Source organism: Cornus florida, unplaced genomic scaffold (assembly GCF_030987335.1).
Source record: "Cornus florida cultivar Cherokee Brave unplaced genomic scaffold, ASM3098733v1 CherokeeBrave_3.0.0_Hap2_Chr11, whole genome shotgun sequence".
In the NCBI taxonomy this organism is placed as follows: domain Eukaryota; kingdom Viridiplantae; phylum Streptophyta; class Magnoliopsida; order Cornales; family Cornaceae; genus Cornus; species Cornus florida.
The window spans coordinates 132,808,124-132,830,475 of NW_026775581.1; the positions used below are offsets into that span (position 1 = coordinate 132,808,124).

Consider the following 22,352-nt stretch of genomic DNA (forward strand, 5'->3'; position numbering starts at 1 on the left):
TTGCAGCAGATTACAATTTTTGTTTGCCTTTTTAATGACAAACAATTAAAGTTGATGATAGCCACCTTTTGAGATGCTCAAGAAAATCAAGTTTTGTCCAATAGCCAAGAGATTCAAAAAATGGAAACACAATATCTCACAACGCCCTACCTGTTTCCGGATTAAAACTATAGCTGTTATCGGATGCCGTGTTTTTGTCAACCGTTTACGGATTAAAACTATAGCTGTTATAAGATGCCGTGTTTTTGTCAATTTTCCTGTATTTATTTGGAAATCAAAGAACCAGTAAGGGGAAATTTTATTGAATTTCAATTCTGTTATATCCAAATCTTTACCACTGCAAGCCCCACAACTCAAATGTAAAATAAGATTCTCTGTCACTGCTGAATCTGGAGAGACACAGGCTTGTGCCTATTCGATTGACCCTCTGGGAAGGTCACCTTTGCCGTTCACAGGAGAAACAACCGCAAGAATAACAAAACCACCCAGGGCAACAATCAAGATGCCCAATGAGTTCACCAACAATGCTTCAGTGGAATAGCGTGATATTACCTTGTTGGTTTGAAGGAAGGTGGCTTTTTCTAAAATACCAGTGGTGCAAGTTGCAACAGCGAGGGCATAGATATAGACCCCAAAGAATACATGCCATGGCAACAGGGTTGCCCTGCCGTTTCTTGAACCACCTGGATACCAAAAGGTCACAAATCCAGAAGCCCACTGTTCAGATGAAACAGTAGAAAAAAAGGTTAGATTCAAGTTTTTTTTTATAATGAATTTCTTAATTTTATTATAAGAATGATGTGATTTTGGAAGCAAGTGGTTATCCTGGGAAAAAAAATATATTAAGAGAGAGAGAGATACAGGTAAGAGGGCATTTTAAGAAAATGACCTGGATGCTAAATAGAAATACACAAGCTAAGCCTAGCCATGAATGCAGGCTGTAGAAATTGTCGATGCCTTTATCGTTGTGAAATTTCAAAGCCGCCCATACGCCAATTATGCTTAAACAGAAAGCCAGGAATTGCAGCATTAGATGAACCAACTTTTTATAGCTCTTTGTTCCTGACACTGTCTTGTATGCTAGCATGGCTGCATAAATCCGAACCAAGCATTTAAAATAGGTTTCTAAAAAGTACCAGCAGGCAGAAAGATAATTTGAAATCAAATTTACAGACCAGTTTTGGAACTTATAACTCAAATCCATAACTCATGTTTTACTTCTGCGTTTTGAGGGCACATATAAATCGTTTATATATTACTGCAACACTTCCTCGGGTGTACAAAGCCAGTGAGCAACACAACAAAATAAGCATTGTATTCTCACAGAAAAGAAATCAAGGAAACACGTATTTAAACTAAAAAAAAAAAAAAAAAAAGAAGAAGAAGAAGAATTAGAATAAGCTCTTAGGGCATAATTAGCAAAGAGAACTTAATTTGTTTAAATATATGCCGAGTATAAGTGTCCCATTTTTTTTATATTTGCATTGACCAAAAATAACAATCAATTTTAAGATCATCAGAACAATTCTCGTATTCAAGTAAAAGCAATATTAAGGATAAACACATGAAAGCAATAAATAAACAAATATAACAATCTGTTCTCAGTGTTATCAAAGGTCCAAGGCGCACTAAGGCTCTAAAGGTCCTCTGGATCCTAGGCGCCAGGTGAGGTGAGCGCCTGAGTTAAGTGAGGCGCATAATGGAAGAATATTAAATTACTACTGTATTAAAGTATTCATATTCCATATAAAAAGCGCAAATGTTGTCAAAGGCACCACTGGGCACACAACAGGCGCAAGTCAATGTTGTCAAAGGCACCACTGGGCACACAACAGGCGCAAGTCTTGCGCCTGGAGCCTAGATGCCTTTGACAACAATGTCTATTCTCAAATTTTTTTGAATGCTGAACTTGATTTGAATTTATAAAAATGCACCTGTGTTCTCGGGAATCTCTATCAATTAAAGGTAGCTAGACAAAAGCTATTTGATCCATGAAGGAGATCATTTTAAAAACATTTAGACTCCATTAATCTAAGGGCAACTAAATTCAGGAAATATTTCTACAAAAGCCACACTAGTTCTTCGTAACCAGCACATAGGTTGGACACATGATAAAGTGGCTTTCTTTCCAAATAAAAGTTATTTTTCCTGGAAATAGGTTAGCTTGTCAAAATTCATTCAACACCGTACGAAAATACTTCAAAATGTATCCTTGTTCTTAATACCAAATCTTTTTCCCCCTAAGTTATGTAGAGCCTTATTTTTTTTTTTTATAAGTAATAATTGAATTAAAAAGGCGTTCAAGAGGGGAACGCATCCCTTATACAAAACTTATGTAGAGCCTTATAAAAAAAACATATATAATAGAGGACCATAACCTTTAATAATATATGGTAAAATTGCTGAAGAATGATACGCCTTTAAGCTTCCTGTAATAAGGTCTAGAACCACCACTCGTTCAAGTGTGCTAAAAATCTCCAAACTAGAAAACGGAGAGAAATTGTATTGCAATCAAGAATATAGTGAAACTTCATCAAATCACAAACGTCAATAATATGTCAAGCAGTTCATCACATGCCATATAAAAAAAGGTCTAAAGAAGCAAAAGGAATGGTAAGGTAGAGAGGAAAAGATAATATAGCTGATAGCATAAAGAAAGATCCCACAGTAATAGCAGTGCAGATTTCTTGAGCTAAGAAAAGTGCATTAAGCTATCCCAAGAAGTCCCAAAGCTCCCAAGTTGTCCAACTACATAGATAAAAGATGTAGGACAAGGAGGATAGAAGACTACTATTTTAAAAATAAAAAATAAATAGAATAAAACTATATAAATCCTAATACTAAGCTAATCAAGAAGAACAAAATCTATTATATCCTTGGAGCCTAAAGAAGGTTTATTACAGTAGAATATATAAAAAGAAGAGAAATAAGAGAATTGCGTAAAGGCTTGAATGATATGAATTACTCATTCACAGCTCTAGTATTTATAGATAAAATGAGCACATGCTCATATTACAAGAAAGGAAATTAAATCAAATCAAAATCAAATCACAACTTATTTTAAAGCATATTCTATGACATATTCTATAGCATAGTCAAATCTCTGCTATTATAGTAAGTCATACCATAAATCGTAGTAACATATATGCTAACATATGTATAGTCAAATCTCTGCTATAATGGTAAGTCATACCATAAATCGTGGTATCATATATGTTAACACTCCCCCTCAAGTTGGTGCGTGGATATCTGAAACGCCTAACTTGGACAATGTATTCTCAAACACAATCTTGTTGACGCCCTTTGTAAAAATGTTTGCAAGCTACTGAGAGCTTGTGACAAATAGAGTGCAAAATTGACCAGAGATGATCTTCTCTCGAATGAAGTGACGGTCCACCTCTATATGCTTAGTCCTGTCATGTTGAACAGGATTTGCTACTATGCTAATGGCAGACTTGTTGTCGCAGTAGAGTGAGAATGGAAGCGACACTGGAAGGCACAAGTCTGTCATCAAGGTTTTCAGCCAAAGCAACTCACCTACCCTAAGAGCCATAGCCCTATACTCTACCTCTGCACTAGATCGAGAGACAACATCCCGCTTCTTACTGCGCCAAGTAACCAAGTTACCACCAATAGTGGTACAATAACCTGAAGTAGACCTCCTATCTGAAATTGATCCTGCATAATCAGCATCTGTCCAAGCCTCAACACGTAAGTGACCATGATTGGCAAACAAAATACCACGGCCTGGACACCCTTTTAAGTAGCGAAGGGTCCGAATAGCTGCATCAAGGTGAGGGGCATGAGGAGAGTGCATGAATTGACTCACGACACTCATGGCATAAGCAATGTCAGGTCGAGTCATGGATAAATAGATGAGCTTCCCCACAAATCGTTGATACTGACCAATATTTGACAACAACTCCCCCTCAGAATCAGTCAACCGATGATTCTGCTCAATCGGAGTATCAGCAGGACGAGCGCCAAGCTGACCAGAAGCAGAAAGCAAGTCAAGAACATACTTACGTTGAGAGATGAAAATGCCAGTCTTGGAGCGAGCCACCTCAATGCCCAAGAAGTACCGTAGGGGACCAAGATCTTTAATCTCAAACTGACGGCCAAGATAGCTCTTAACCTCATCAATTCCGGTAGTATCATCGCCGATAAGAACAATATCATCGACATACACAATGAGAGCAACTGTCTTACCGCTTGAATGACGTAAAAACAAGGTATGATCAACTGCACTTTGATGGAAACCAAACTTGAGCATAGCAGTGTCAAAGCGATCAGACTAAGCTCGAGGAGACTGCTTAAGGCCATACAGAAAACGACGAAGACGACATACCATACCAAAATGAGCAGGAGAACGAAAGCCTGGAGGAGGAACCATGTACACCTCTTCCTGCAAATCACTATTGAGAAAGGCATTCTTGACATCTAACAAAAATAAAGGCCAAGATCAAATTGCAGCAACAGAAAATAATACACGGATGGTATTCATCTTGGCAACAAGGGCAAAGTCTCCTGATAATCTATGCCATAAGTCTGAGCATAACCCTTAGCAGCCAATCGGGCCTTTTAACGAGCAACTGACCCATCTAGATTATGCTTAACTGTAAACACCCAACGACAACCCACAGCCTTTCGTCCAATATGAAGTGGAACCATGTCCCAAGTCTAATTTTTCTCAAGTGCTTGTAGTTCTTCTATCATAGCTTTACGCCGTTGTGGTTATGCTAGTGCATCTGCAACACTAGAAGGAACAAGAACCGAGGCAACAGAAACAAGAAAACTCCGATAGGAGGGTGAGAGAGCATAATCAGAAACAAAATTAGAAATAGGGTAAGTACAAGAACGTTTACCCTTTCGAAGAGCAATGGGGCGATCATCAAACGAAACAATAGCTTGAGAAGGCAGAGCTGGTGCCGAAGGAACAGGGCAGTCGATCGTGGGAGTAGAAGCTTGTACCTGTTGTCTCCGACTATAAACCTATGAAAAAGGAACAATTCCCCCTTGCTGGAGGGGTATCACGAGGAGGAATCGTAGAAGAAGAAACAGGTAATGGTAGAGGAGTTGAAGACGGAAGAAGGTGATCATCCATTATATTCAATGGGAACCATTCACTCTGAGAACCAATTGAACCACTATAGTATGGTGTATGCTCAAAGAAAAAAACATCCATGGATATAAACCGCCGACGACTGGGAGGATGGTAACACCTACAACCTTTTTGAGAGTCAGAATAGCCCAAAAACACACACTTCAAAGCCTTGGGGTCAAGCTTTGTACGAGTCTGCCCCAACTGCTGAACAAAGCACGCACACCCGAAGACTCGCGGAGGAATAAAAAAAAAGAGATGAATTGGGATGTATGATTGAGAGTGGGGCTGCAAAGTTAAGAATCCTAGAAGGATTCCTATTAATGATGTAAACAGCGGTAAGAACTACATCTCCCCAACTTGGGAACATTCATGCCAATGCAGATTGCTCTGGCTAAGTCAAGGATGTAGCGATTCTTTTTCTCAGAATGACCATTCTGTTGAGGAGTTTTAACATTAGCCATCTGATGCTCAATCCCAAATTATGTACATAACCATTGTACCTCCCCATAAGTGTACTCTGTACCCTGGTCAGATCGGAATTTTTTAATGGTACGACCATATTGAGTCTGAACCATTGTCATAAAATTTTTAAAAATAGTGTATACCCAAGTAACACGACTATGATCATCAATGACAAACACGAAATATCAAAATCCAAGACTAGAAGTAACTGGGCAAGGACCCCACACATCTGAATGAACAAGATCAAAAGGTGTTAAAGCAGATTTATTACTACTAGCAGGATAATTGGAACGAATATGTTTAGCCATATGACATGTTTCACGGGATAAATCTGACACTACCACGTTACAAAATAAGGAAGGAAATAAATGTTTCAAATAAGTAAAAGAAATATGTCCTAAACACATGTGCCAACGCATAAGCTGGGCTTTATTAGATGAAATAATATTAGAAAATGAAGCTGAATGTGCTTGAGGTGACAAAGGAGTATCCAACAGGTATAAACCGTCCACTTCACGCCCACTGCCAATCGTCCGTTTCAACACCAGATCCTGAAAAATACAATGAGAGGGCAAGAACGTTACACTACAATTTAATTGTTTGGTAACGCTACTAACAGAAATAAGATTTGTAGTCGACTTTGGAACATGAAGTGTATTTGACAAAGTTAATGAAGTAGTAACTGATATGTGACCCTTCCCAGCAATGGAAGATGGAGAACCATCCGCAAGGCGGACCTTGCAGATACTATATTGGAAGAGTGAGGATATACCAGTCATATTGTCTGAAGCACCAGAATCAATGATCCATGGTGTTGAAGATGTAGATACGTTATGTGCAGACGCAATAGTACCTGAGTGGGCATAAGTGGAGGTTGGTTGAGATGATGCCTCCATTTGGTTGAAGAATTGCTTGAACTTGTCCAAATCAGCTTGAGTCAAGGTAACTGTGGCAGAAGATGTAGAGGTAGGGTTGTCCGGAGTTGACAACGAGACTGGTTGTGTAACAGAATGTGCAGAGGATCGAGGCTGTTATTTCTGTTACGGTGGACGTCCATGTAGAGCATAACAACGAGATTTGATGTGACCAATTTTTTCGTAATGGTCACACCGTCCATGTTGTCGTCCCAGAGGAGGACCGGTGGTAGTGCTCTGAACTGACTGGGATGGTGAAGTTCCTGAAAGGTTGGGAACCCGAACTGCCATAGCAGAACGATCAACAGAAGCAACACCTAATGGATGAGTCCGGCAGCTCTCATCTGACAACACATAGGAGTATGCATCCTCAAGAATAGGGAATAAAGATAAGCCCAATAAATGAACACGAGCATACTCAAACTCGTCGTTCAACCCGGCAAGAAACTGAAACACTCGATTCTTCTTCACAATTCCTGCATATAAAACTGCATCATCTGGATCCTTCCAAGAGTGGAAGGAATCATAATATGGCATCTCCTCCTAAATAGCACGAAGCTTGGTGATGTAACCTGAAACTGTCAAGTCACCCTGAGAAATCCTGGTGATATCTCGCCCCAGCTGGAAAATTTGTGCATTATTTTGCCTCTGAGAATAAGTGCGTTGAACTGAATCCCAAATCTGCTTAGCAATCTTCATAAACATATAGCCAACAGCTATGTTTGGTTGCATCGAATTGACTAGCCAAGACATAACCATAGCGTTATCTGCAAACCATTGTGGATATGCCTCCGCTGACTCAGCTGGCTCTTTCTCAGAACCAGTAATATAGCCAATCTTGCCTTTGCCACCAATGAACATCTTGGCAGACTGTGCCCAAATCAAATAGTTGGAACCATCCAACTTCACTGTTTTGAAGTCCTGGATTTTCTGATGAGTTGGTGGGAAAAATGGCACCACCACCCACAAAACGTGAGCCAAGAGAATTAACAGTCGAGGACCCTGACTCTGCCATAATCTATCACACGACAATAAAAAAAACTCCAAAAACACCACGAATTCTGTTAATAAATCAAAAGGTCTCCTTAGACAATAAACAATAACAATGTCTCCTCAGACCATTCCCGAAAAATCCAAATACATACCTTTTTTAAGGAATGCTGCCCGCTTACATATAGCCAAACAACCTCCTCCTTAATATCCGAAACCTCTTTCTAGACTAATTTTTTTTTTTTTACCCGAGCCCTTCTAGGTGTGGGAAACCAACTATCCCAATTTACCCAACCCTAGAAGAGTGAAAAATAAATTGTAAAACTGAAAAATACCTGTTTTCGATCACAAAACAGCAACACAAAAAAACATGTGTAGCCAACGTCACACGATGTCACAAACAGCCTAAGGTAGCTGTCGCACAAGTAGCAAGGCTGCTGAAAGGTGTGGAAAGGTGTTGACTCTGATACCAAGTAGAAATATATAAAAAGAAGAGAAAAGTTAGAATTGCGTAAAGACTTGAATGATATGAATTACTCATTCACAGCTCTAGTATTTATAGATAAAATGAGCAGATGCTCATATTACAAGAAAGGAAACTAAATCAAATCAAAATCAAATCACAACTTATTCTAAAACATATTCTATAGCATAGTCAAATCTTTGCTATTATGGTAAGTCATACCATAAATCGTGGTATCATATATGCTAACAATTACACACTCACTTCTTAGGAAACATGGATAAGACCAGTCAATAGAAATACTCCAACACTATGAGCTATTCTAGTAGTTGTTTGGATCTGAAGGGCGGGGAAGCAAGACAGAAATTAATCCTCTTAGTTGGCCTCTTTAGAATTTGTATTCCATATTCACTTGAATACAATGGCGCAAAATGGAATTATATTCCAAGTTCAATTCATAGGATTTGTAGGTGCTGCAAAAAGACTATCTGAATTACCTTCTTTCCTCAAAGTTGACGGTTATACTTGATAATCAGTAACTCATCAAACAGTGGCAAATAGGCTACTCTTTGCAGACGTATGTATACATTACTGTAAGGATAATGACTAAAATGTCAATCAAAATGGACATTAGTAGTAAAGCATTTTCTTTGGTAAATGCTCAACTTAATCTGACAATCCTATAAACACAACTATGATGGCTGTCAAAACATTTGAGCAAACATAAGCAATAGAGCTGTAAGTTACTAAGTTGCATAGACACTAGCATGGCCACCTAGTCAATCGCAAATATAAATGTCTCACATGTAAGTTGTCTTCCATTGTTGCATTGCCCTATAATGCAACAATGATATGATCCATTTCAGTTCCTTTCCGCTGAAAAAACATGCAATTTTTTTTTGTTTAATCTCTAGAGAGAAACAGCATATAACATTTTTTTTCTTCAAGAGAGGTAGCCTAATTTCATGTGTACAATAAAATCCTTGAAGAAACTCTGCACGGTAAAAATTATTCAAAAAGTTTCTGCACATAATAATTACAAAGAAAACATGACTTCTTTCATTATCAAGCATGAATGATGAAATAAGGTTGAGGTATGAACATCTAACAATTCCATTCTTCAACTTAAATTAGATACTTAACATATAAACATTTTAACATCAACTGCTAGCTCTGAAGATAATTTGAATTATCATAATTCTTTTGCTTAACAAGGAAACACTAACAGAAGGGTGTCCATAAATTATAGGGAAAACTACACATAGATAGAGTTGGTAGTCCTAAATAACAAATTGATCTATTTTAAAGTTGATTTTTCACTTTGATTGAATTAAGAAAAATAGTTACAAATGCATCAAGAACTATTGTTGAGGTCCAAAATGTCTTCTAAGCTCTTATTCCAAAAACACCAAAACTTCCTTTTTTAAATTATAGAACTTTATAATATTGAAATAGATAATTGAGAACTAATTTGACTAGCAACAAAGTATTAGATATTTGATGAGATTAAATGAATCCGTAACTAAAGTACCTCGTCCTATCATTTAATTAAAATTGCTCAAGAATGTGATGCATTTAAGATTTTTATTCAAAAAAGTAATGATAGCTCATCTTTTACTTCTACAGAGATGATGTAGAACAACTTGCTCACCATTATCTGAGCATACAGGATCATTGCAAATCAGGGAGGCAGAAAAGGTAAGGAGTATAGAAGAAAAAAATAACCCTCAGGTTTAGCCAAATATCACCCTCAAACATCTTTCGAAAATAACTATCACTTAGGTCCATTTTCACTTATCCGTCACAATTTTTGTTAAAAATATGTAAAAGACAATTATGTCCCTAAATACTCTTTGACTTGGTCAAAAGTGCTTTATATATATATTTATAGATATGTATGTATCTATATATATATATATATATATATATATATATATATACATACATACACACCACCACCAAATTAGTGAGAGTAGCGAATTTAGATTGACGTCAATCCTAATTCAAGGTTCAAGATTCGTCGACCAGGGGAAGCTAGGATTCATTGAAAAGGAAGGTGTCATTTATTAAGGAAAGCTGACGATGAGGAAGCTGGGATTCACTGAAAAGGAAGGTGTCATTTATTAAGGAAATCTGACGATGAGCAGGTTTCAGTAGATCAATTCAATTGCCAGTTCCATGTATCTCCACCAGTTGTGCCATATCTCTGTTGTTATGTCACCGAAAAATCTGACCCATATATCTCCCACCGCAAGTTATGCGTCGCCGTAATCGGCGGCCCCGCCAGTTCCTTCGTGACTACGACCCTCGCCGCCAACGAAATCTGGACTTTCCTCTTCGAGACTCGAGTGCAGCCCCGTCGGCGCCATACCTCACTCCATGCTCGACGAGTTCTCCATCCCGCCGGAGCTCATTGACCAGAAAGTGACCCACCATGGATATCTTACTCTAAACCCTTTCCTAGCATCAATCTGGTATTCTTTACAATTCCAACACAAGGCGCTCGATCTTATGCTTGAAACTCTTCCCCAGTTCATTAGTCGACCCCGTAGTATAGGCTTTGATTCAGACCCTTATGCCATTTACGATACAGGGAACATGATCTTGTATATATATGTGTGTGTGTGTCTGTGTATATATATGTATCTGTATATATATATATATATATAATTTGTAAATTTACAATAAATTGAGGGATATTTTAGTCTTTTAATATAATTATTTATGTTAAATAGTTGTTTTGACAAAATTAAAGGGTATTTAAGTCATTTTACATCTTGTCATAACTATTCAACTAACGGTTGGGGTGTGAGTGAAAAACGGAACAAAAGTTTGTAATGTGAGTGATACTTATTTTCGAAAGATGTTTGAAGGTGATATTTGGCCAAACCTGAGAGGGTATCAGTGAAATTAACCCAAACAATAAATAATTAAGGAAAAGTTAAAAGGAGATTTGGTATAGTTGCCAACAATAGAAGATATTATTCTCCATTGCAAGAATTAAGGAGGATTCAGAAAATAAATAAGAAGACTTGGTGTAGTTTCCAACAATAGAAGATATTATTCTCCATTGCAAGATTTAAGGAGGATTCTACTCCATCAAATCTCAAATTTCCCCTTTAATATTATTTCAAGCATGCTTTCTTTTTTCTTTTTTTTTTTTGACTTGCCTATATAAAGGCATGAGATGTAAGTCTACAACATCATCATTATCAATATAATTTCAATTTCTTTCTTGTGAGTGTGTTCTTTGTGAATTCAAGGGTTAAACTCTTTTCTTTATCGTTTCCACTACGTTGTATCAGAGCAAGATTCTGAATCCAAGATTCGCCTTTGTTTTCGATGGCCGGTTCACGAGATCGAAGCAACCCCTCCAGCGACGGTGATCGTGATGGAGTAGCTCTTTTGAGGGCTGAGTTTACTGATTTCCAGACCAACGTTAATCGAACCTTACTTGATATGCACGAAACTATGCGTCAAGTATTGGCGAGATTGACAATGGTAGAACTTAACCGCGAGAACAACAGGCTGCCCAACGACGGTGATCGTGGACGTCCGAATAGGCTGGTAATCGCAACACAAACCCACCGAATAGGCAACCAACCTATGAGGAAAATGTCAATTTTGGTAACAACCGAGCCGTACAGGTGTTTAGAGATAATCGAGGTCGATGGGAAATTGATGAAGCTGAACGTTGAATGTTTCTTTGACCATATGAAAATCCAGGAGGAGAAGCAAGTCAAATTCGTGGCCTATAAGTTAAAAGGTGGCGCATCAGCATGGTGGGATCAAGTGCAAACTACCCGCGCACATGAGGGTAAAGATCCGGTACGTACATAGGTTAAGATGAAGAAATTGATGAAAGCTCGATTTTTACCCCCTAATTATGAACAGGTTCTTTATCAGAAATATCAGTCCTGCACGTAGGGAAGTAGAACGATTGTTGAATATGCTGAAGAATTTTATCGGTTGTCATTCCGTAACAACCTAGTGGAACCCGAATTTAGCATGGTGACCCGTTTCAAAGGCGGGTTACAATGGGATATTGAAGAGAAAATGGCGCTGCAACCGTTATTCAAACTGTCTAAGATTGTCATGGCGGTAGAGAGAGCAAAATCATTACTGGAGAAGTCGAAGAATCGGTCTCGTGGTTCATATAATACCCCTCGTCCTACACGTGACATGGGTAAACAGACCGCGGTAGCCTTGTTCCAATGACATGGCGAGGCATTGGAGATGGTCCAACAAAGGCCAAACCCGCAGCACCCATAGGCCCTGTTGGAAGGGGAGCCCCAGTTGTGAGAGAAAATCCCTATGCACACCCAAGTATGGGCAAGTGTATGAGGAGAACCTGGCCATAAATCTATAAATCCAACAATTGCACCAAGCAACCGACAGCAAATTTGGTCAAGCATGAGGAAGGCGAGGGTAAGGAAGGTGAGTTCCTAACCTTTGAAGAAGAAGAGGTGACTGAAGGAGACAATGGTGAGTTGTTGTCCCACTCTTTAGTCGTAAGGAGGTTGATGTTCACGCTAAAGAAGGAAGAGCACCCGCAACGTCATAATATGTTCCGTACACGTTGCACTATCAACCATAAGGTATGTGACGTTATTATTGATAGCGGTAGTAGTGAGAACATTGTTTCCTTAACAATGGTTTGAAAATTGGGGCTTAAAACAGAGAAACATCTCCATCCATACAAAATTGGATGGATCAACTGAAACCTGCACCGTCCCATTCTCAATTGGGAAAGCATATGCATAGGAGGTGCATTGTGATGTAGTCAACATGGATGCATGCCATATGATATTGGGCAGACCATGGCAATTTGATGTCGAAGCCACTCACCGTGGTAGAGACAATGTGTATATTCTATACAAGAATGGTCAGAAGATATATTTTGGGTCCGCTGAAAGAAGCCGAATTTCCAATTATGTTGATCAACAGTAAGGAATTTCTGGGTGAAGTAACAACTGCCCCTGAAATCTTTGTTGTTATGTGCAAGGGGGAAGTAGTTGAACAACCTCCTTTTACACTACTGCAGGAATTTAGTGAGTTGGTGCCGAAAGACTTACCTGATAGTCTCCCTCCCATGAGAGACATTCAGCACCACATTGACTTGGTGCTTGGGGCGAGCCTGCCAAATCTCCCGAATGACTCCCAACGAGAGTCAGATCTTACAAAAGCAAGTGGAAGAGTTACTACAGAAAGGGTTGATTCGGGAGAGCATGAGCCCATGTGTTATTCCGGCCTTGCTAGTACCGAAGAAAGATAGCAGTTGGAGAATGTGCGTTGATAGTCACGCAATTAACAGAATCACTGTCAAGCACAGATTTCCCATTCCACGGTTGGATGATATGCTGGATATGTTGGCGGGATCAAGTCTTCACCAAAGTGGACCTCAAGAGTGAATACCATCAAATCAGAAACCGCCCTGAGGATGAGCGAAAAACGGCATTTAAGACAAAATAAGGACTGTACAAGTGGTCAATCATGCCATTCGGATTATCCAACCCGCCAAGTACTTTTATGCGGTTGTTGAATCAGGTACTCAAACCATTTATTGGTCGATTTGTAGTTATTTATTTCGACGATATTCTGGTTTATAGTCAAACAGAGGCAGAACACCCTTTGCGCTAGAGAGATGTATTAACAGCTTTGCAGAAGAATAAACTGTTCATTAATATGAAGAAGTATAGCTTTGTGACCCCAAGGAAAAACTGTCAACAACCCCAATCTTAGTCCTTCCAGATTTTGAGAAGTTATTCCAGGTGGATTGTGATGCTTCACTAGTGGGAATCGGAGTAGTTCTATCACACGAAGGAAGGCCAATAGCGTTTTACAGAGAGAAGTTGAGTGAAGCACGCAAGAAATGGACTAACCATGACTTGGAATTCTATGCGGTGGTGCAAGCTTTGCATACGTGGGAGCATTGTCTTATCCAACGAGAGTTCGTGTTGTTTACAGATCCCCAGGCACTGAAATCCATGACTTGGGAGGGCTTGGAATTAGGAGATTGGCCACTTTCAATTGTGCTCTTCTTAGTAAGTGCCTTTGGAGATTTGGTAAGGAAAGACATAGATTATGAAGAAAGGTTATCTCATGTCGCTTTGGGGAGGAGAGAGGAGGGTGGTCTGCTGGATCAGTCAGGTCTGTTGGCGGAGTGGGGGTGTGGAGGGCCATTGGTAAGGGGTGGGATGCCTTTTCCACCATTGTCTTATCCAACGAGAGTTCGTGTTGTTTACAGATCCCCAGGCACTGAAATCCATGACTTGGGAGGGCTTGGAATTAGGAGATTGGCCACTTTCAATTGTGCTCTTCTTGGTAAGTGGCTTTGGAGATTTGGTAAGGAAAGACATAGATTATGGAGAAAGGTTATCTCATGTCGCTTTGGGGAGGAGAGAGGAGGGTGGTCTGCTGGATCAGTCAGGTCTGTTGGCGGAGTGGGGGTGTGGAGGGCCATTGGTAAGGGGTGGGATGCCTTTTCCAAACATATTAGATTCAGAGTTCGGGATGGAAGAACTATCCGGTTTTGGGAGTATCCATGGTGTGATGATAGGCCTTTGGCCCTTTTGTTTCCCAGGCTTTTTAGGATTGCTGTCGACAAACATGCAATGGTTGCTGACTATTATCGCCTTGATAGTGGAAGGTTGTCTTGGGATGTGCGTTTCCGGCGAGCTTTTCAGGATTGGGAGCTGGATGATGTCACTGGGTTTTTGGCTCTTCTTTACGGACAGGAGGTGGAGGGGTCTGGGGCAGATTCTTTGATTTGGGTGCCTTCTTCTCAAGGGATGTTCCAGGTCCGGTCTTTTTTTGTGTGCCTTTCTGGTTTTCATGGTACCTCATTCCCATGGAAGATGGTGTGGAGGTCTAAGGCGCCTCTTAGGGTGGCCTTTTTTGTGTGGACTGCAGCTTGGAGTAAGATTTTGACGTTGGACAACTTGAGAAAGAGAAGACATATCATTGTTAATAGGTGTTGTCTTTGCAAGATTAATGGGGAGTCGGTGGATCATCTTTTGTTACACTGTCCTGTGGCTCATGATTGTTGGAGTTTGATGTTTGGCCTGTTTGGTATTCATTGGGTCATGCCTCGGACATCTTGGGAGTTGTTAGATATGTGGAGGGGCCAATGGGTGGGGGCTCAGGTCAAAGTTTTTTGGAGGGTGATCCCTTTTTGTATTTGGTGGAGCCTTTGGAGAGAGCGTAATGGAAGATCTTTTGAAGGAAAGGAATCCTCCATTGGGGTGTTAAAATTTTCTATCATTTGTAATTTGTTTTGTTGGGGTCAGGGGAGAGACTACTCCTCTCTTGAGGAGATTGTTGACTTTATGAGTTCTTTGAATTCATAGGCTCCGTTTTGTCTTTGTATAGTTTGGGTCGCGTTCCCCTTTTTGAACGCTTTTAATACAATTTACTTATCACAAAAAAAAAAAAAAATGCACGCGTGATGGGCGGCTTATATCCAACGATTCACCTTCTCGCTAAAACACAAGTCAGGCCAACAGAACAAAGTTGCAAATGCACTAAGTTGGAGAGTAGCTTTCTTAGTGACTATGAAGGCTGAAATCACAGGGTTTGAGTGCCTGAAGAAGTTATATGAAGCCGACGAAGATTTTGGCCAAGCCTGGGCAACGTGTAAACGAGCCAATCCTTTAAAGGGTTGCATATGCAGGAAGGATTTCTCTTTAATGGCAATCAGTTGTGTATTCCACGGAGTTCTTTGCGGGGAGCAAGTGGTTCTTGAATTGCATGGAGGAGGATTAGGAGGACATTTGGGGCGTGATAAGACATGAGAGTTGGTAGAAGAACGGTATTATTGGCCGCAACTCAAGCGTGACGTGGAGAACCATGTGCGGCGGTGCTCAATCTGCCAAACTAATAAAGGTCAATCTCATAATACTGGTCTTTATACGCCGCTGCCTATTCCAGATGCTCCATGGAATGATTTATCCATGAATTTTATTCTAAGGTTGCCGAGGACGCAGCGAGTTGCAGACTCTGTTTTTGTGGTGGTTGATTTTCCAAGATGTCCCATTTTATTGCATGCAAGAAGACGAACAATGCAATTCAAATGGCCAATCTGTTCTTTAAGGAGGTGGTTCATTTACATGGGGTGCCACAGTCCATTACCTCAGATCGTGACACCAAGTTCTTGTCTCACTTTTGGCGGACTTTATCGAAAAAATTTGATACCTATCTTAATTTCAGTAGTACTAGTCACCCCCCACCCCATACTGAAGGCCAAACAGAGGTGGTGAATAGGACCCTTAGAAATCTAATTCGCTGTATTTCAGGAGAGAAACCAAAACAGTGGGATCTTGCTCTTGCCCAGACAGAATTTGCTTATAATTGCGTGGTTAACAGGTCCACGGGCAAATCCCCATTTGCGGTTGTGTATTGTTGTCCTCCAAAAGTTGTTTTGGATTTGGTAATCCTTATCGAAGTTGTTGGGGAAGAGTATTGTTGTAGAGAAAATGGTTGAGCACATTAAGACCATTCAGGAGAGTGTTAAGAAAAATCTAGAGGAAACTTACGGCAAATACAAGGCTGCAGCTGACAAGAGACGAAGGAAAAGAGTATTTGAAGAAGTGGACCTGCTTATGGTGTATCTAAGAAAAGAGAGGTTTCTAGTGGGAACATACAAGAAGCTGAAGGCTAAGAAATATGGTCTATACCAGATTCTAAAGAAAATCAATGACAACGCCTATGTAATTGATTTACCTGTTGACATGGCCATTTCTTCTACCTTCAATGTGGCTGACATACATGAATATTATCCGCCAAATTCGAGTAACTCGGGGACGAGTTCTTTTTACGCAGGGGAGACTAATGTAGAACAGCTTGCTCACGATTATCTGAGTATACATGATCATTGCAAATCATGGAAGCAGAAAAGGTATGAAGAATAGAAGAAAAAAATAAATAAATAAGGAAAAGTCAAAAGGAGATTTGGTGTAATTGTCAACAATAGAAGATATTATTCTCCATTGCAAGAATTAAAGAGGATTCAGAAAATAAATAAAAAGATTTCGTGTAGTTGCCAACAATAGAAGATATCATTCTCCATTGCAAGATTTAAGGAGGATTCTGCTCCATCAAATCTCATATTTCCCCATTAATATTATTTCACGCATGCTTTCTTTTTCTTTTTTTTTTACTTGCCTATATAAAGGCAAGAGATGTAAGTTTACAAACATCATCAATATCAATATAATTTTAGTTTCTCTCTTGTGAGGGTGTTCTTTGTCAATTCAAGGGTTTAACCCCGTTCTTTATTGTTTCCGCTACATTAAGAGGAGATAAAATCCAAGGATTTGTCTTCCAGTAAAGTCTTTCCTTATTAGGTGAGGACATCCGGAAGGTTGCTTTCATAATCTCATTGTAACCATATGTGTGTGTGTGTGTGTGTGTGTGTGTATTTTTTAAATTTATGTTCCAACTTAAAACAAAAAAGTTCTTGCATGAATCAAAAAGGTAGATGGATGCCATTTGCCTACTTAATAGATCAGAAATGAATATTTGCTACAATTATTGCGAATTTTTTTCCAATTATAAATTCATTCTTAAATAATTTGTTTTTATCTTACAAGTATTCACCATATTATGTAAATGGCATTCTTAATCATGCCTTATTATGGACTCAAGATCTTTAACTTATATTTATAGTAATTAACATCTTTTATTTCAGCTTTGGTAAATGTCAAACTTTTGGTAGTAATTAGTAAATGTCAAACTTTTGGTAGTAATTAACCCCTGTTATGTCAATAAATAATTCCATATTTGGACATAAATTTAGCACCTTAATATCAACTATTATTATTGAGCAAGGTTTCGATAGTTTCCTAATTTTTTGGTATTTTGAAATTATATGATTATAAGAAGGTTATTTTGATATTTTATAATAAGGGATTGGAGGATATTTTGGACCTCAACAATAATTCTTGATGCATTTATAATCATTTTATTTGATTCAATCAAATTGAAAAATAAACTTTTAAAATAGACTATTTTGTTATTTAGGACTCCTAACTCTACTTATATGTAGTTTTCCCTAAATTATATATAGCAAGACAAACGAATGCAATATATCTTCCCACTTCTATTATATTGCGCCATCATATAATGCATATTTGCAGCACAAAATAAATCATTGTACTTTCCAGAATATGGACAAGAACTCCAAATCATATTGAGATAACTAAAGCTAAATCAAGAGCTAGAAGATCACGTGTACCTTCACCATTCAAAAGTACGAGGCCAATCACCATTAAAACGGGGTGGACCTGCAAAACAAAACAATAAGATTACCATATAAAATCACAAGAAACAAAACTATCTTCCACTGCAACATACTTTATATTTGAAGATCGAGAAAAAAATCCATATTTCAACCACAAAATCAGTTTCTTTTTCACAGTTTCCCCTAAAAAAGGTCAAAGTAAGAAACAAAAAGAGTTGTTTAGCAAATAGCTAAAGTTCTAATCTTACACATCCATATGTTTACATGTATGCATGCATGTAAGTATATACATAGTTATTCAAGGCCCAAGGCGCTAGAGGTCCTTTGGAGCCTAGGCACGAGGCGCACGGTGAGGCGCGCGCCTGAGTGAAGTGAGGCGCACAATTGAAAATTTAAACTACCATAATAACATTCATATCTCATAAGTTATACCAATATTCTAAAAATTAATATCAAATATAAAAAAGTAAATCCATCAACTATACAAACATCCAACGACCATAAAATAGAGTACAAATTTGTTTTCTTACAAGGCAAAGCAAAATGTGTTTTTTGAATGGCAAAACAAAGAACAAAAAGAAATAAATATGTTAACAAACAAAAAAAAAAAGAAAAAGAAAAAGCAGAGCGAAAAAAAAAAAAAACAGAGAGATGAGAGAACTAGACGAAGAGAAAGATGTAAACAAAGATAAGAAAAGAGGAGATCTCAAGGAGAAGAGAGAAAAAAGAAAAGAAAAGAAAGAGCTGACGTGGCTTCGTCGCTCATCTTTGCAACTAGGGCTTCATCTTCGTCTCACAATCTCATTCTATCGTTGTTCGGTTAACACTTTGACTCTTGGGCTTTCTTATTTTTTTATTCTTTTGAACAAAAGTTCCTTATATCGTATGATTGAGCTTTCTTTTTTGTTTATGAAGTTGCCAAAAGTAACCTTTTTGGCTTAAGAAATAGAATAATCATATTTTTTAAAACAAATATGAGTGAGGCGCGCCTAGGCGCACCTCATAACAAGACGAGGCGCAACCGAGGCGTGCGCCTAGTAAACATCAGTGAGCCTGGGATGACAACAGGCGTTAAACCTGAGCCTCGAGCCTAGGCGCGCGTTTAACAACACTGAGTATATATGTATGCATATAACTAAAACGTTGAACAAGATAATGTCCATGCAGAACCTAGGTGATGCTCCCTTAAATCACAGTTTATATACTAGTGACACACTGGTGTAACGCACGGGACTGAGGAAATAATTATTTTACTACTATAATGAGAATGATAACAATTTTAGCAAACAGATATGTAAAAGTACGTAGAGAAATTGACATGCCCGTCATGGTATACTTAAAATTGAACCTCGGTCATCAATAGTGAAAATAAGTCTAATAAATATGATAGACATAAAAAATTCAACAAAATGCAAATGATTTAACATTTTTTTTCCTAATAAATTGGTTCCCATAAAATGTAAACAGTGAGGCAAGTTTGTTATTCACAAAATTAAGAAATTATAATCAGACCCATGACCCATCATAATAATTACAGTTCAATGTTAAATACAATTAGGTTACATTACACTTGACAGATAGTAGCCATATAGTTGCCTTCCAAGGAAAAAAGCCTCAAAAACAAATAAAATAGTGAGTTAAGTACATAAATGCAAATATATACAAAGAAAATAGTGAGTTAAGTACACAAGTGCAAATATATATCAGTTCAATGTTTGATACCTTTAATTTAGTATAGAGAAAAATGAGCAAAAACATGGTAAACAAAAAAATATATAAATAACTGGACCTTTACACATTCGCAGAATCAAGAAAATCACCTTCAATATCTTCAAATCACATAAACATAAATAGATAAAGTAGCCTTTGGTTGATAAAATTGAAAATAAAATATTGAAAACTTGAAGTACTTAAATTTCATGCACTAATCATATAGTCTTTTTTACCGGTCTACCTCTAACTTGGTGGCTTTGGGTCTTAACTTCTAAGCTCCGAGTCAAGGTTTCATGACTGGAAGAGAGAAGAAAAAAATTATATAGTTTTTTAAAAATTTGCTTGAACTTAAAGTGTTCGGGTTTAAGTAATAAGTAAAGTCTCCTTCACTTGCATTTTTAAGCAAAACTTATTATTTTAAGTGGCATCTGAATTGCATTATAAAATGCACTTATGTTATTTTGGGAGCATCAATTCGGTGTCTTGGATTTGGGAATGAAGGAAGTTTAGTTTAAATTTTGTACTAAATTTTTTCCAATCCCAAATCCAATGCGCAAATTCAGTGCCGCCAAACATAACATTAACTTATTTAGAATCAAGTGTGAATTGAGTAGTCAAACAACCCTTTAAATTGCCAAGCATAAGGAAAGAGAGAGGTTCTGATAAAGACAATGATAAAGTCAGTAATAAAATAAAAGATAAAGCTAGTTAAAAACAAAAAAAAAAAAAAAAGGCTCCAATCTAAATCTGGCATAAGAAAGAAATCGCCCACAATACTTGCATTTAGAAACCCAATAACAAAGATATGGTGCTACTATCTCAATTAAGCAGCCCTAAGTATTCACACCAGCAATGAATGATCGATCATAGTTTACCAACACAGACACATATTCAAAAAATGCACTTAAAATATACCGATACATATATAAGTGAGTGTTTGTATGTGCAGTTAAATAGTCAGGCAGAGGCATTTCCATGGTGAGATTCGGAAAATGATAAGGTAATTGAGATGTAAAATGAGACAATTAAAGATTAGGGCACGAAAGGGTTAAGAAAATACGTTGAAGATGAGATCTTTGTTGTCGGAGATGAGAGATAATCCTCCTCTGTAATGCACAGTCCATGTAAGAACCAGAGTTGTCACCGTAACTCCAATGATCCTTATCAGAAGAAAGATCGGGAACTGAACCACGGGAACCGCCATCGTCAACTTCTGGGGGAGAGATAGAGTTTTAGAGAGAGAAAAGGGTGTTTTTATTTTGATTTTGCAAGGAAAAGGTGTTCTTTAATGGTGATTTACAGTCGCATGCTCTGAAAGACTTATCAGAGAGAATTCATAAATTAGGGTTTTATATTTAGATATCTTTTTCTAATTTCTACCCAATTAAATGATAGATCAGTTTAAAACGTTGAATCGGACTGCCAAATCAGCACGAAGTCCACGTCAGACGCTGAATGGTCAACGATGCCAAGATGGTCTGGTCTGTTGGCACACTGAAATACTGAATGACAAAAAGTTGCAATGGATTGATATATATATAATTTTTTAACAACCAGCGGATTGATTCACAACACATCAATTTTGTTTTTTTGTTTTAACTTCACAGCACAGAATTTCTCATTCAAGAATGAGACTTTTTCATTGAGCAAGTAAAATCTTTAATAATACTCTCTCTTTCACCTAACAAATAGAATGCTATAATTCAAAAATGAGTGTGTGAATTTTCTTTTTATCATAAACATAAAAATAAAAATAAAATATAGAATTTAATTTGTTTAAATTTCATGATGAATTCATTTTAAAGTTTTAAAACCATTTTATCTAATGGATTAAAAATAAAAATAAAAACCTCTATGCAGTACAACATTTTTTCTTCTTCATTATTTTGGTAATACTTAATAATGGCATTTTTTTTTCTTGTGAACTTGATACAACATATTAATTTTTAAATATTATTAATTATTTTTTGACGACTTGATTTAATCTGTTGTACACATTTTGAAGATTCAATAATATTAGTTTGAAAATTCAACACTATTATGTCAAATTTATAACTTGCACTCGATGTAACTAGTTCTTTTTTGAATATAGCGTAAGAGTATCATTCCATATCGAATTCAGATGGAAAATATAATTAGTATAAATGGATTGAGTGTTAGCTTCACTTAATACTTAAGTTTTTTTATCTGATCGGGAAGCACCCAACCTGTTACAATTAATATCAAACAAACTCGATCTTAATTTCATGTCACTTTAAATGCTAAGCCGAAACGTGCCCGGAGCCACCTGAGCAGGCAGCCCCCAATATAATGGGTATAAATATTTAAGAGCTTTAATTTACAATATATAGATGTATTTTTATTTAGCGGACAGTGAACGATTATGTACTCATTAAAATCCCCAAACTAGAATGAGATGCTTTCTCAACCAAGGTCCTATGACTTTAATGATACAGTCATAATCCT

The 22,352-nt window shown here is 37.7% G+C and overlaps 2 protein-coding genes across 2 annotated transcripts; both read right to left on the reverse strand.

Moving 5' to 3' along the window:
• Window positions 1-279: 279 nt before the first annotated feature.
• LOC132282401 (transmembrane ascorbate ferrireductase 2) lies at window positions 280-21,248 on the reverse strand. The gene is made up of 4 exons (XM_059784072.1): window positions 20,947-21,248; window positions 18,168-18,216; window positions 890-1,089; window positions 280-717 (listed from the first exon to the last, which is right to left on the reverse strand). Exons 1-4 carry the CDS (start codon window positions 21,088-21,090, stop codon window positions 412-414), a joined length of 699 nt encoding a protein of 232 aa, XP_059640055.1. The 5' UTR covers window positions 21,091-21,248; the 3' UTR covers window positions 280-411.
• LOC132282400 (uncharacterized mitochondrial protein AtMg00810-like) lies at window positions 1,098-7,799 on the reverse strand. The gene is made up of 2 exons (XM_059784071.1): window positions 6,420-7,799; window positions 1,098-6,117 (listed from the first exon to the last, which is right to left on the reverse strand). The coding sequence occupies exon 2, from the start codon at window positions 4,271-4,273 to the stop codon at window positions 3,323-3,325; it is 951 nt and encodes a 316-aa protein (XP_059640054.1). The 5' UTR covers window positions 4,274-6,117; window positions 6,420-7,799; the 3' UTR covers window positions 1,098-3,322.
• Window positions 21,249-22,352: the final 1,104 nt, after the last annotated feature.